Genomic DNA, 16,004 nt, shown 5'->3' with positions numbered 1-16,004 from the left:
CCAATTTGATCACAGGCACTGTGCACCATCTATAGTTCAAGTAGTCCGTATTTGTATGTTTCACTGACATCTTAATCACCAAGTGCATCACAGGCACTGTGCACTAGTTCAATTAATTGTAACGATTTAAATGGTAAAGAAATTGTTTTACTTCTTGCCAAATTAAATGAAGCTATATTGTATGATTTCTATTAGCTATAATAAGTGAAGTGATGTGTGGGCAAAGTCAAACCACTCTTGACGCATATCATAATATTATGAATACTTTATTCACAAATTACTCAAAATGTACAGAATCCTTTGTTTTCTACTTGCTTTCCCTTCTTGCTTTCTTGCTAGACAGTGTTAATCATTAGGGATTGCAAACATGTAAAGCATCTAATACTTGTTTATATTATCAGCCAATGACCAGCCTTGGTTTAAAGATATGACACATCTCGGGTTATACATGCTTTGTTATTTTGGGAGGGTGGATTATTTTCCCCATGTAAAGAGGAATAAAGTCTTGTCTATTGTGTGTGTGTCTAATCAACCTCCTCAATAGTGGGGCCAGAGGACCCACCTCCAGTTGGGGCCCCTCCAGCCCCCGGAAAGCCCCCTGGCATTCCTCCTGGCATACCACCAGGCATGCCTCCAGCACTCTGGTACAGTTTGGTGATGATGGGGTTGCACACCTTCTCTAGCTCCTGTTGCTGATGCTCATATTCTTCCCTTTCCGCAGTCTGAAAAGAACATGTTAACATTTGTCATAGGCATAACTGGCAGGCTACACCTGGTAGGACAAATATTAGGGGCATTAGTTTACCTGGTTCTTGTCTAGCCAAGCAATAATCTCGTTGCACTTGTCGAGAATTTTGGTCTTGTCCTCCTCACTGATCTTGCCGGTCAGCTTCTCATCCTCCACGGTGGACTTCATGTTGAATGCATAGGACTCCAGGGAGTTCTTGGTTGAGACCTTGTCACGCTGGACGTCGTCTTCTGACTTGTACTTCTCGGCCTCCTGGACCATACGCTCAATGTCCTCCTTGGAGAGACGACCTGCAAAGGCAGAGATAACACAGAAAACATTACTATGAATAATGACATAAGTATAATTATTACAAGAATAGAATTATGTTGAATGAACCACATGTTCTCAAGTCACATGAATTACAGTTAGGTCCATAAGTATTTGGACATTGACACAATTTTCATCATTTTGGCTCTGTATACCACCACAATGGATTTGAAATGAAACAATCAAGATGTGCTTTAAGTGCAGACTTTCAGCTTTAATTTCAGGGTATTTACATCCAAATCAGGTGAACGGTGTAGGAATTACAACACATTTTATATGTGGCCCCCCCTTTTTTAAGGGAGCAAAAATAATTGGACAAACTAACATAATCATAAATGTAATTGTCACTTTTAATACTTGGTTGCAAATCCTTTGCAGTCAATGACAGCCTGAAGTCTGGAACCCATAGACATCACCAGATGCTGGGTTTCGTCCCTGGTGATGCTCTGCCAGGCCTCTACTGCAACTGTCTTCAGTTCCTGCTTGTTCTTGGGGCATTTTCCCTTGAGTTTTGTCTTTAGCAAGTGAAATGCATGCTCAATTGGATTTAGGTCAGGTGATTGACTTGGCCATTGCAGAAAATTCCACTTCTTTGCCTTAAAAAACTCTTTGGTTGCTTTCGCAATATGCTTCGGGTCATTGTCCATCTGCACTGTGAAGCGCCGTCCTATGAGTTCTGAAGCATTTGGCTGAATCTGAGCAGATAATATTGCCCGAAACACTTCAGAATTCATCCTACTGCTTTTGTCAGCAGTCACATCATCGATAAATACAAGGGAACCAGTTCCATTGGCAGCTATACATGCCCATGCCATAACACTACCTCCACCCTGCTTCACTGATGAGGTGGTATGCTTTGGATCATGAGCAGTTCCTTCCCTTCTCCATACTCTTCTCTTCCCATCATTCTGGTACAAGTTTATCTTGGTCTCATCTGTCCATAGGATGTTGTTCCAGAACTGTACAGGCTCTTTTAGATGTTTTTTGGCAAACTCTAATCTGGTCTTCCTGTTTTTGAGACTCACCAATGGTTTACATATTGTGGTGAACCCTCTGTATTTACTCTGGTGAAGTCTTCTCTTAATTGTTGACTTTGACACAGATACGCCTACCTCCTGGAGAGTGTTCTTGATCTGGCCAACTGTTGTGAAGGGGTTTTTCTTCACCAGGGAAAGAAATCTTCTGTCATCCACCACAGTTGTTTTCCGTGGTCTTCCGGGTCTTTTGGTGTTGCTGAGCTCACCAGTGCGTTCTTTCTTTTTAAGAATGTACCAAACAGTTGATTTGGCCACACCTAATGTTTTTGCTATCGCTCTGATAGGTTTGTTTTGATTTTTCAGCCTAACGATGGCTTGCTTCACTGATGGTGACAGCTCTTTGGACTTCATATTGAGAGTTGACAGCAACAGATTCCAAACACAAATACCATACTTGAAATGAACTCTAGACCTTTTATCTGCTCCTTGTCAATTAAATAACGAACTCCCTTTATGAGGGAATAACATACACCTTGCCATGGAACAGCTGAGCAGCCAATTGTCCAATTACTTTTAGTCCCTTAAAAAGGGGGGGGCCACATATAAAATGTATTGTAATTCCTACACCGTTCACCTGATTTGGATGTAAATACCCTGAAATTAAAGCTGAAAGTCTGCACTTAAAGCACATTTTGATTGTTTCATTTCAAATCCATTGTGGTGATATGCAGAGCCAAAATGATGAAAATTGTGTCAATGTCCAAATACTTATGGACCTAACTGTATGACTCAAGTCAGGCACTTTCTGAATGTTCTTAGCAGAAAAGAACATTTGACATTGACCTGTACAAAGCATACAACACTATTCAGTACAAGCAAATTAAAGGATAAAAATGAAACATTTGGGACACTGTTGACTGCTTGTGAGTTAATCCCACCTCTTCCATTGGCATACATATATTACTTTAAATGTACTTTAAAGTACTGTAAATTTATGTTTACCTTTGTCGTTTGTGATTGTGATCTTGTTCTCCTTGCCAGTGCTCTTGTCAACAGCAGAGACATTCAGGATGCCATTGGCATCAATGTCAAAGGTGACCTCAATCTGAGGAACACCACGAGGAGCTGGGGGGATGCCAGTCAGCTCAAACTTGCCCAGCAGGTTGTTGTCCTTGGTCATGGCTCTCTCACCCTCGTAAACCTGTAGGACAGTGTTAAAATTAGCAAAGAATGCATGTCTCTTCTGAAAGACCAGTGTGTGGAACCAAATTTGTCTCATACATCGAGGGATGGACATTTTCTTACTGCCAACCTCTGCTGGAAACTCTGACTGGCAGGAGTACACTTTATAACAGCAAATGGCTAGGGGAGGGGGACTGGGGGCTGACTCCAGATTGATTCTATCCAGTCCTTTTACCTGAATGAGAACACCAGGCTGGTTGTCAGAGTAAGTGGTGAAGGTCTGGGTCTGTTTGGTTGGAATGGTGGTGTTACGCTTGATCAGGACAGTCATGACCCCTCCAGCGGTCTCGATACCCAGGGACAGGGGGGTGACGTCCAGCAGAAGCAAGTCCTGGACATTCTCAGACTTGTCACCAGACAGGATGGCAGCCTGGACAGCTGAAAACAATTCAAATTAAGTCAAAATCCTCACCAGCTACAGGATCAACATTATAACTTGGTTATTGTCGCTCAGACATCCAAGGAAGGTGTTGGGCCATCTTTGGTCTTTCAACCTCTGGTGGAAACTACGAATGGCAGGAATAAATGTCATCACAGCGAACTTAAAGGAGCTGAAGTTCAGTGACTGCCTCACCTGCTCCATAAGCCACAGCCTCATCAGGGTTGATGCTCTTGTTGAGCTCTTTGCCGTTGAAGAAGTCTTGCAGCAGCTTCTGAATCTTGGGGATACGAGTAGAGCCACCGACGAGTACAATGTCATGGACTTGAGCTTTGTCCATTTTGGCATCTCGGAGTGATTTCTCAACTGGGTCCAGGGTTCCACGGAAGAGGTCAGCATTGAGTTCCTCAAAGCGGGCCCTAGTGATGGATGTGTAAAAGTCGACGCCCTCATACAGGGAGTCAATCTCGATGCTGGCCTGAGTGCTGGAAGACAGGGTGCGCTTTGCCCTCTCACAAGCGGTGCGCAGACGGCGGACAGCTCTCTTGTTGTCGCTGATGTCCTTTTTGTACTTGCGCTTGAACTCTGCGATGAAGTGGTTGACCATGCGGTTATCGAAATCTTCTCCACCCAGATGGGTGTCTCCAGCAGTGGACTTGACTTCGAAGATTCCATCCTCAATGGTCAGGATAGAGACATCAAAAGTACCACCGCCAAGGTCGAAGATGAGGACATTCCTTTCAGCTCCAACCTGTCAAGAGGGTAAAGTTTCCTTTTCACCCAAGTTATGGGACATAGAAAAAAAACTAATATAATTTCTGTTAACCACTAAGAATGACAGTGGATAACACATATTTGAAGTATTGATCATAAAGAAAACAATCCCTCATTTTGTGGATTTTGGTCAAAGTACTGTTTTTATGATTCATGTGTAGTCTCACCTTCTTGTCCAATCCATAAGCAATAGCGGCAGCAGTTGGCTCATTGATGATTCGCAAGACATTGAGACCGGAGATTGTTCCAGCATCCTTGGTTGCTTGTCGTTGTGAGTCGTTGAAATATGCAGGTACTGTTACAACAGCATTTGACACAGACTGCATGGAGAAGGAAATTATTGTTAGCTGGGTAATCTAAATATGAGTTCCAATCAGACATGTATAAACCCCCCAAAAAGCATCACCTTGCCAAGGTATGCCTCAGCAATCTCTTTCATTTTGACCAGAACCATGGAAGAAATCTCCTCTGGGTAGAAGCTTTTGGTTTCGCCCTTATATTCCACCTCTACTTTGGGTCGCCCACTGTCGCTTATTACGTTGAAAGGCCAGTGTTTCATGTCTGATTGGACCACAGTGTCCTCAAATCGTCTTCCAATCAAACGCTTAGCATCTGTAACAGAAAAAAAAGTCAACAATACTAGTTTTAGTATTGGCTGTCCACAAAGAACAGACCTTATGAAAATATGTCCTTGAAACCTGAATCCTGTCTCACGTATCAAAGGCTGACATTATTTACATGTCAATCTTCTTACCAACATCCACTTACCAAATACAGTGTTGGTTGGGTTCATTGCCACCTGATTCTTTGCAGCATCTCCAATGAGCCTTTCAGAATCAGTGAAAGCAACATAGCTTGGAGTGGTCCTGTTGCCCTGGTCATTGGCAATGATTTCAACTTTGCCATGTTGGAACACTCCTACACAAGAGTAGGTTGTACCCAGGTCGATGCCAACTGCTGTGCCCTTAGACATGATGGCTGTGAGACAAAAACATTGGCATTTAGTTTGTCAGTTTGTTTGGCATGTGGTTTATAAGGTAGTAGTCATTATCAGGATTCAACAAGAGGCATAATTTAAAGGGCAGTATTTTTCCTTAAATGTAGGCTGGAATGCAATATAATGTACATTTCAACTGTTCCAACTCATTCGGTTGAAAATAATTTAATTCGAAATAATATGGTCTAACAATATTATGTTATACATAACATAAAACACATAAAATCACAAAAATTCACGGAGAAGAAAATAACCATCCAAAAGCATAAACTGTCCAATTATTTCCACTGATTGAACAACACTATTAAATTGTGATGAAAGACCACTGGCCTTTTTTATATGATTTTTTATATCAAGATCAAAAAGATTGGACTAGACTATTAATACAATCATTTTAATACAAGCAAACATTTCCCATTTGATTATCAAATAATATTTGTATCTTTAATTAGATTAGTTTATTTTCCATTGTCATTCCAAGTCATATTACGGGATGTCCATTCTGCTGAGTGAGGCTAGGCAGCCATCTTAAGATGCAGTGGAAAAAATGCCCACTGAACTACCTTGCTGCTTTAGGGAACACTGCAGTCAACCTGGGTTGTAGTAGCTTACTTTCACCTCTAAATACGGTCATTGTGGAGACAAGGTTGGTATTATAGTACGATCCTTAATACAAATTATGGTGGGCGTTGCCGAGACTAAATACCGGCATAAGTGTGAACATATAATAACATATGTCTACTGATATTGTCACAACTTAAATTTTAAATACTAAACAATCAAACACATAACTAAACATTTCAGATGCTAGTCTTTCCATGAACCAACGTTTAACCGACGGCTAGTGTCATGGGTGCAATATAAATATCTAAGCTTTGGGAAATAACTTGCTTGTCCGATTTATCTGGGATGATCCCTTGCCATCTGGCGGTAGACATATGCGTGCACCCCCACCCCAAACAGATTTTAAAAGGGCATGCCTACTGCAGTATCCATCTGGTACAAAGTTGCTGCCATAACATTCCTCTCTCCGCGTTCTGGTATCTCTCATGTAGCCTATGCCAAAACGTAGCCTACATCTAACTGCCTCTAGGCCTATATGGAGAGAGATAAAGAGAGACAAAAGGGGTCTTTTAAACATTCACAGCAATATAAAGATAGGCTAATATTAAATGTGATAAAAGGTAGGCTATCTAGCCGAAACAATTTATTTCTAAAATATACATCACACTACATATTATAAGATTACTTTTAATTACCTAGATGCGTTTCAGGATCGAGGTTGGAATGGTCTATTTAACATAGGCCTGTCGATCTGTCCGTATAGTCACTGCCAGCCGCTGCTCAGAATAAGATATGCCGGCGAGAGATCTCGTAATGTGGCTTCCTGAATTCTTCTAAACCAATCAGCTGTTAAATCTGCCCGTGGAATTATAACGGGAACGAGGGTGTAATTGTACAGTTCGTGCACATTCGATCTAGGCTATGTGAAACCGATCTACATCCAGATCGTACGTCACTCAGTGCACGGCATTTGCCATTTCAAACTCATTGGCAGCAGACACCAGATCTGTTTGGTTTCTTCACGTCAGGAAACGCATTGAACGCTGATTGGTTGATAAGTGTAAATTCGTGCTCATAAAATCCTTGGAAGGCTGAGATGTGAGAAAAAACATTGGGAAAATTCAAGGATTTCCCTCAGTAGTTTCAGATGCTTCATGGTTCTAGTGTATATAGGTTACACTTTATAGAGAAATGTAGATTACTTGACATTGTTGGCAATTTGCATTTAAACACCTGTAAACCAGGCCACTGATTGATATTGGGGCTCCCTAAAATGTAGGCCCACTTTTCCAGGCATGGATTGAGCCTAGCTCTAAAGTAACAGAAAGATTCAGTGAAGATCTCCATTGAAAACCTTTTTAGTCTAGGTCTAGGTGTAATCCATGTCAGGGAAACTGGGTCATGATGTTTAAATGTGATAAGAGAGTTTCCTGTGAAAACACCCATTAAACAAGCAGGATTAGGGTGAGCATTCAGGTCATACATCTATGCAAATGTCCTAAATATTATTTGGCAAATAGATTAAGCTGAACTGTTACTAAACTGCATGGGCGGCGCTAGGGAGGGGCCTAGCAGGTGCTTCAGCACCCCCAAGAAAGACAAAAGCACCCCGATACCCCCCCTTAAAATATTGCTCATTTAGTAATAGTATTCAGGCCCGGAGTGGCCATCGGGAAAATCGGGAGAATTCCCGGTCTGCCCGCTCTGCCGCTCTGCCGCTCATAAATTGTGCCAGCAGATCGCCTGCTTTGTCTTTGTTTTTTCACACACCGAATAAAACGATTTGTGTTAAGTTTGTTACTGTGTGACTGATAAGTAAGCTAATACGCTACACTAGGTTTTAATCTAAATAAACGCATGATCAGACCGTGCATTAAAAAGTGCCGTTTTCAGTTGTCACGCATGCTCTCTTTCTCAAACACGGGTGCATGTACCAAGACCCTAAACCATCATTTATTGTTGTGGAGGGAGTTTGCAAGATTAAGATGATGTCAAAATAATAAAATGGATGGGAAAAAGATGCCAGGAGGAACTGAAAAAGACAGGTAAAAAAAGAAAGATCTGTCACTTCAGAAATCTAGGTTCCTGCAAGTGTGGGAAAAATATGTTTTCTCAAAAGCCCCAAATCTTTCAGGTAAAAATTTGGGTTGTAATTTCGAGAAAATATAACATAGTCCAACGTAATGTTTATTTTACATAAAGCTCAAAAACCTATTTTGCACTGAAATTAATGCAAAATATCTTGCTTGCGTGCTCGCATTAATGTGAAGTTCCGATTTCAGCTCACATCAAAACCTTGACTAGGTCCTAAATTTGGGTTATGCCCCGAATGTTAAACGTATGCCTCGGCCCCTGGTGGGGATGGGCTGGTTTTGGACATTACACTCGCGGGCTGAAAATGGGTCCCACTCTGGCTCTGATAGTATTTATATAATATATATAATATATATGTAATTGCGCAGCTCCCCCTGTCAATGATCTAGGACCCCCTCAGCACCTGCATGAAAAATTATCTGGCGCCGCCACTGCTAAACTGTCTTTGTAAGTGATGAAGGTTGTTGAAAGATAATTTACAGTCCCTAAACTATTCCACTAGATGGCATCATTAAGAATACCAATAGATTGTATGTAGAGTACAGAATTTACACATATTCCATATTTTGTCAACAAGTTTGTAGACCATGGACATTTCTTTGTGAATAAAATTGGCCTCTCGATGGCTCACCTGGTAGAACGCAGTCCTCACTGCAGAGGCCCAGGCTCAATTCCAGCCCGGGCCATTTAGTGCACTTCATTCCCTCTCTCTCTCCCCTGCCTTTCCTGTCTTTACATACGGTCACTATCAAAAAATAAAGCAGAAATGCCATCAAATATATCTTAAGAAAATACTGAAATGCCAGGTTGTCTTGTCATCCATCACCTTGGTGGTTGAACTAGAATTATTATGAAAAGTTCAGACACCAAACCTCTCTTTTAAAAGTAATTACTTAGATTTGTCAAATTATATGTTTCCCTACAAATAATTTGTGTGTGTGTGATCAACAGGCTCCCCTTGAAACAAACCGTGACATGGAAATTACACAAGTTTTGTAGTGATGTCATGGAAGGCCCCTTGCTGCAGTACATAAAGAAAGACTGAGAGGAAGTGCTGTTCATACATTCTATTCAATTAACAAGAGTCGATATGGCATTAAAGCTGCAGTTTTGCTTTCTTGTCTTGTTTGTACATGGTGAGTACAGCACTTATTTTCTTTAATTTAAAGGATGTGAGATACAGGGCACATACTGGACAATCATCAAAGATTGTCTGATTTAAGAAATGACTTGAAGATGGTCGATGATATTCCACACTATGGAAACATATTAACATATATCACAGCAACAATGTATGTCAGTATGCCATGTCATTAAATTTAAATGTATCCTTTAGAGTATCTATCTTATTGATTGGTTGGTGGGTTCTTTTTCAAATCCATAGAGATGGCAGAAGCAGTGGACAGTCATTCTGGCAGAATTCTGACATATGCTATTGACATAAAAGAATGTAGAGTGTGTCAAAAACAGTGAGCCAATTGTTTAAAAAGATATCTGATAACGAACAATGTTCTTGATTTGTAAAAAAAAAATGACAACAATGTAAATGGAGTTTGATGGTGATGGGAAAGTTATGAAAAGTGTGTAGAGATCTTTAAGGCTTTATTTAAAATCTATTTATATAAGGAAGGAATTTATATCATTTGTAGGTAAACACTTTAAATTAAAATTAGCCACTTCACCCCCGTTTTTGTTTTAGTTACAGTCAATTCTAAATGCTGCATAACGGAAGAAAGTATTCCACAGAATATGTTGGTCTTTCAAGCCCACCACTAATGGTAACATTTTAGCCCCCCCAACTTTCCAGACATTGTCTTCTCGAACCAACCTACATAAAATGCAAGTAGAACTCAGTTTGTAAAGCCTCCCGCTTGTTTTCTCTTTCACTACTAGCATGTGATCAAGCACTGACCACATAATTTTATTTCCTGTCAGCTCTGTGCAGTACTGTAGAGTGTGTGAAATGCTTAGGAGGTGAAAGCAATCTACAAAGCTCAAAGGCAAATACATGACATCCCCCTCTTCTCTTTGTACCACAGCCACCCTCTTATTCTCACCTCAGACCCCAAAATGGTAACTGCCCACCTTAAGTTTCCTCTGTAGCCCCTAAATCATGAGCAAAAAAGGAGTAGGAAGACAGCAGTGGGTGTGAGAAAAGGGGAAGTTTGCAAACGTGGGGAGTATATTAGGTTTCACTTATTACAATCAGTGACCATTCTAGCCTCTTAAGTTCATCTATCTGTCATTCTTGTTTAGCACAAAATGTTATGGTACATAATTTTTTTTTAACTAATACTCTAATCTTTCAAAAGTATTTTCTGTCATGAATTATACAATCTAGACGTACACATTTGTATTCATAAAACAGTCTTTGTTTGATATACTCTGATGATGAATATCTTGTCAAGAATCATTGTTGTTTGACATTGTAGAGTCCATGAGTGTGAAGACCGTGATGGTGGGAGAAACACTGACCTTGACATGTGCAATAAATGCTGGAGATACAAGCAACGTGGAGTGGAAAAATCCCAGTGGATTTGTTATGTTCTTCAATCACAATAAAGGTCAACAAAGGTTTAATTATGTTTATGGAAGTATTTGTGCAGTGAATACTTACATACAGTACCATACTGTACAATACCAAGATGTTACATGGTCAATGTTTGAATCAGTGTTTCACTGGGATGCCCATGACATTTGAATTTAGTTACTTTTAGGAACATGATTGGTTTTGATTATTCTAGCAAACTTAAATAGTTTATTACTTTGTATTTGTGTGTGATTTGCTCCATCTCCTCTCCTTCATCTTCATTTGCAGCCTTAAAAGACAGTCGATACAGCATAGTCAACTTTTCCAAAAAAGAATTTAAAGTAGCCGTGTCTGATGTCAACTTCAAAGATGGAGGTGTTTACACATGTTTACATTATCATCACAAGCACAAGAATGTTGCAACTAAGAGGGTGAACGTAATAGTTTTAGGTAAGTGCAAACGTTGTGCACAACATTGTTCTATAATGGCTTTATGATTTTAGTCTTGTGGGTTAGTTAGTTAGTTTAGTTATTTTGCCATGCAATTACATTTGTAATATAAGATCATATTTTTGCCAAGTAATGGCATACAAAATTAGATAATTTTTCGGTAAATTACTTGCTGGTATTGCGCTTGCTCCCCAACTAATCCAGGTTTGAGACATTTCTAAGATCCCTAAACAGTTCATTTTATGGCAATACAGTGTCATGCTTAGTTTTCTAATGACATTGTCATATTTGTGATATTTTTTTCCAGGGACTCCAAAACTAGAAGTAACAAAAAATAGAAAAGAAACTACCATTAAATGTTCTGCAGAGGGAAACGCCCATCCACCCAAACTATCATGGCAGTTTGGAAATGGATTAGAAATCCTAGGTAAGTTAAATTACACCTTAAATCAATGTGGTTTCAGAATTTAGGATCTGGATCTTTATTGGACAGAAAAACCAGCTATATGAAGCTTCAAACATATATTTTTGATCCTAATATAACACTCCATCATCAATTGTTTATGAGTTGAGAAATATTTAGATGTCCATGATAGGCTTACTAATTGACAAAGGAATGTGAATGTAAAAACGCAAACACTGAGCCAAAGACAATGGAGAGGCCTGTGAAAGCTTTTGCTCAACTTCCCTAAAGACTCCCATGCTTTTATAGTCTCAAAAGAGAACTAATATCTCGTGTTTTCTGAGAAAAGGTCAGTGGAGATAATGACAGTAATTATAATGACTGTTGTTTTATTTTGCTCTTTTTCAGTCACTTGATTTTTTTTTTTCAGCTCAGTCTAATTCTGTGTTCGACCACAAAACACGTAAACACTCCTCAGAAGGCAGTCTTCACATTAAGTCTTGGACGAATAGCGTCACAGTGAAATGCCTTGTCCGTCACCCAACGTTGCGTGGCCCAAATCTGATAGACTCGGTTGAGATCAAGTTGGACAGTGAGTACAATTTAAATCATCTTGTTCTTTGATGCAGGGTTGCATTGTTGATGCCTAAATTACAATTCACAAGATATGAATTGTCACTCCTCATACATAAAGTACGTTCTCACTAAAAAGAGGTATATCCACCAAATAAATAATAACAATGAGTCAGGCTGTATTTTCAGAAACAGTGGTCATCAGGAGAAAGTATAATTTGATGGCGTCAGTGACTAGGGGAAGTCCATATAAACCCTAGGTTATTTTCCCACTGGTCTCAATTGTTCCTTAAAATGACTTGTAAAGTGTCACGGTTTCTTGACCACAAACACATCACTTCTTCCTTTTTTTATGCTGAGAAAAAAACAGACTTCCCAAAGTAATCTGAAAGAGGCCAATAAGTCAATGTTTGTTCTTTGCGACATCATTTTCAAATATTTTTTATTGAAAATTAAATAGTGATTTGATTCAAAATTTGACATTTAAAGTTGCATAAATGTAGTGCATAATTAGTGGGGCAAAATATTTGAACCTTGCTAGATAGATGATGATAGATAAATAAAAATGTCTCTCTTCTTTACAGCCAATGAAGTCCCACACACCATGAGACCTAGTACAGAAGGGGTGGCAAACACATCAGTAGAGAAATTAACTGAGAAAACAACTTTATACTGGCCCGTAACAGAAGGATCAACAGAGACACCATCAGACAAATCAACATATTCAACAAAAATACCAATAGTTACTGACTGGCCTACACCAGACTAAGCATCTACAGGATCATATGTTTCCACACATAGTAAGTTGAGGACTGAGTGATAGAAAACACTGCATGGACTCTATGGAGCAAAACAAGATTCGCAAAGAGCTGTTATTGCTGTGGGAAAAGAAGTTGAATGTCTTGATAGCATCTGACTGTTCGAGAGCATGCTGCCATTGTGAGTACAGAGACAGAACTTTCTGTCAGCTGCTCATGTGCTTAACCACAGCACTCTTTTCTCATATCACAGATCTGTGTCCTCAAACGGAAGTAGGTCAAATTAGCACAGAGTAGAGTAAAGTGAACGTTGTCCAGAATGTTAGCCAGACATTATCAGATGTCTTAAATATGTGTCAAACTACCTCAATATCAAAGTATTATCAATGCACTGTAATAACTGCTTACAGACAGAGAAAGTCAATTTCACCGTTCATTGTTGTCTCTGCCATCCAGATACCACACAGTCTGAATCAGAGTTTACATCTCAAAATGATACCAGCAGCTACTCTGCAAATATGAAAGGTAAAACTGGTTACTTCAGGTCAGAATAGACAACTTCCTTATTATATATCAAACAACTCTCTGACATCCATATTACAACCCACAGGCTTAATAACAGCCGCATTGGTTATTGTTAAGCCTGCAAATACTGCTCAGCTTCTCCATCTAGTGGCAACTCAAAAACATTACAACTAGGTAAATGGATAAGATTGTATTGAAATAACCACTAGAGCTTGAACTGAGTCCATGCAATGACTGAACCACTTAATAGTTGCTGTTGTGGTGGTGGAATACTTTACTTTAGCAGCAACATCTGCAAAAATAACATTATTTATATGATGATTCCTCACACGTTTCCTTCCAGCGTCAGAGACAACGCAAAACACATTTCCTAATGGAACAGGGGGGAACACCTCCATTGAAAGTAAGGCTAGCAAAATGATCATCAAAATAAAAACTATCTATCTGTCTGTGTGTTTGGAAAGGGTAGTCTGGTTTCTAATACTACAGCATACATGTCTTCCAGGGATGTAGATTGACTCAAACCATCAAAGAATATCAGAAATTAATTAATTATTCTATGACTGGATTTCTGTGTTCACTGTTTGTTATATTGTCATCAGATACGTGATGACTTTAGGGAGGAGATTGATGAAGACTACAGTTTTTGGAAATTAGAACATGACCTGTTTAACTTATCTGTGACTAAGTATTTGACAAAGTTGAATGCTAATGCTGATAAATGTACAGAAAAAGAAGTTTAAATGCAATTCTGTTCTCCACAGGAGGGTTTGATGGCGTGAATCGGCAGACAGGAAAAGAAGGGAGTACGCCATTGCTTGTCTTGCTTGTGACATGTCTAATCTTCGGTTTGTTGGTGGTCGTTACTTTCTTTGGTATCAGACTTAGAAGAGCACACATTATCTGGAAGAAAGGTATATACTTATCACACGATAATGATAAGTTACAACTAATAATAAGTTCACAGATATCTCTTAATTTTTCATTTCACTGTATTGAGTTCTAATATTTATAACAATGAGCATGTCTAGGATTATTTCACAGCTTTTTCATTATTACAGAAAATGAAGACTCAGATCAATCAGTAAATAGCACCAAATCAAAATCAAGCCATGAAGAAAAGCATACCCAAAACCGAAGACACAGAGGTAACAATTTTGAGACAATGAATCAAATCACGTCAATAAAAGTTACGTAAACCAAACACTATACAGGAGAAAAAATACAAACATGGCATATTATGTAATCAACAGTATGCTGTTTATTTCTAGGACTTTTTAACATTGGATTCACAAAATATTCAGTCGAACCCATTGATGTGGCTGCAGCCTCACCTGTAACTACAACAGCAACAAGAGACAGCGAAACAGAAGAGGCTCCTGAATCCCATGCCAAGGAGACAGAATTGTAGCTAAATATTTATCCACATACTATATTTATACACTGTCAGTGAGACCGGATGAGATGTGGTATAGCCTAGGCCAGTGTATGGAGCAATTCTAAATCAATCCTCAAGTTAAATTTGATATGAATGTTTTCATGTTATCTTATTTTTGTATTCTGTACTGTTTAGTAAAAAGTGTGTTTGATAAGTTAATTCTTGTTCCCCTTTTTTGCAAATGTTTTAGACAAATGCACTTTATTTGGATATATCAAATTAAACTGTCTGCATGTTTCTGTTTGTAGATAGGAGTTTCATTAGGCACAAGAGATAACGTAATGCAGAGAGCTTATTTCAGTCTACCTACTAATAATGCCAGGATCTGTGTGTGTGTGACTGTGTGTGTATCTGTCTGTGTAGAATGGGTTTAGTCTCCCACGATCATCTCAAGAACCAGGCACTCTGCAACGTTCATATTTTGCAGGTGTCCTCTTTATAATCCAACAGAGTGCAGTGCCACGATTGACGATGGATAAGCAGTTCAACATTTCCTAAAAAGAATTTGCTGCCAGTTTAGCTTCCTCTCTTCGCTCTCGACTCAGCCATCTTGAGTTGACTAAACTGCACTAAGCTAGCCTTCGCGAGCCGAAATGATATGAATATAGCAAGCTGAAAACAGGCATAAGACATGAACAATATTATTTATGCAGTGGTGAGTTGTCAGGGCCTGCAAGGCCTTCTCTGCTGGCCTAAACATACCCCAAAAATATGTAAATACTGTTGGGGAAATCAAGACGTCCGTAGAAGGTAGTAGAAAAAGGAGTCAGGAGACAAAATATCTTTCAACAGCTCAGGGCAGCTTGATGGTTTATTTCGGAAAGGCAATAGCGCATTCACAAGACATACAGGAAAAGACAAAGACCAATGCCCCAAAACTCATGTTTTATAGGCTAAATGAGAATAATCCCCCGCCCTGCATAATATGACACAACCTTCTAGAAGGTTCTAGAAGGTTCTTTAACCAGTTCCTAACCACCCCACAACTGCGTGCGCATCCTCTGTCTCTTAACATGTTGATCAACTTCTCTCTTACTGGAAAAGCCCCCTCTACTTCACTTCCCATGTCCCCGCTTCATCTCAACCCCAGTTCACCCTAACATGCTTAACCCGTTCCTACATCTTCCATCTCTCTCTGTTCTGGCCGAATCTACCACTTTTGGATGCATGACTGTAGCATGACTGTAGTCCCTTAAGACTAAGTTCAAAGATGATTTGCTCCCACCTGCTGCACCCTGTCTCA

At 39.5% G+C, this 16,004-nt stretch overlaps 2 protein-coding genes and 1 non-coding gene across 3 annotated transcripts; 1 reads left to right on the top strand and 2 right to left on the bottom strand.

Moving 5' to 3' along the window:
- Positions 1 to 329: 329 nt before the first annotated feature.
- On the bottom strand, positions 330 to 5,407 carry LOC136962964 (heat shock cognate 70 kDa protein-like). Its single transcript, XM_067256900.1, has 8 exons — positions 5,198 to 5,407; positions 4,836 to 5,041; positions 4,597 to 4,749; positions 3,851 to 4,406; positions 3,452 to 3,654; positions 3,037 to 3,235; positions 806 to 1,038; positions 330 to 722 (listed from the first exon to the last, which is right to left on the bottom strand). The coding sequence occupies exons 1-8, from the start codon at positions 5,400 to 5,402 to the stop codon at positions 525 to 527; spliced, it is 1,953 nt and encodes a 650-aa protein (XP_067113001.1). The 5' UTR covers positions 5,403 to 5,407; the 3' UTR covers positions 330 to 524.
- On the bottom strand, positions 3,723 to 3,816 carry LOC136963684 (small nucleolar RNA SNORD14). The gene has a single exon (XR_010879030.1). It is a non-coding gene; the product is annotated as a small nucleolar RNA SNORD14 (small nucleolar RNA).
- Positions 5,408 to 10,339: 4,932 nt separating the features above from the next.
- LOC136962965 (cytotoxic and regulatory T-cell molecule) lies at positions 10,340 to 14,990 on the top strand. Its single transcript, XM_067256901.1, is given in 10 exon segments — positions 10,340 to 10,648; positions 10,903 to 11,064; positions 11,372 to 11,491; positions 11,898 to 12,059; positions 12,625 to 12,840; positions 13,255 to 13,323; positions 13,667 to 13,726; positions 14,088 to 14,237; positions 14,385 to 14,471; positions 14,595 to 14,990. Coding segments are annotated over 10 exon segments (1,293 nt in total). The 5' UTR covers positions 10,340 to 10,521; the 3' UTR covers positions 14,735 to 14,990.
- Positions 14,991 to 16,004: the final 1,014 nt, after the last annotated feature.

The sequence above is a fragment of the Osmerus mordax genome, chromosome 19 (genome assembly GCF_038355195.1).
Source record: "Osmerus mordax isolate fOsmMor3 chromosome 19, fOsmMor3.pri, whole genome shotgun sequence".
Lineage (NCBI taxonomy): Eukaryota > Metazoa > Chordata > Actinopteri > Osmeriformes > Osmeridae > Osmerus > Osmerus mordax.
Note: the sequence above shows the minus strand (reverse complement) of the source record. Positions and strands in the feature narration are given on the sequence as shown.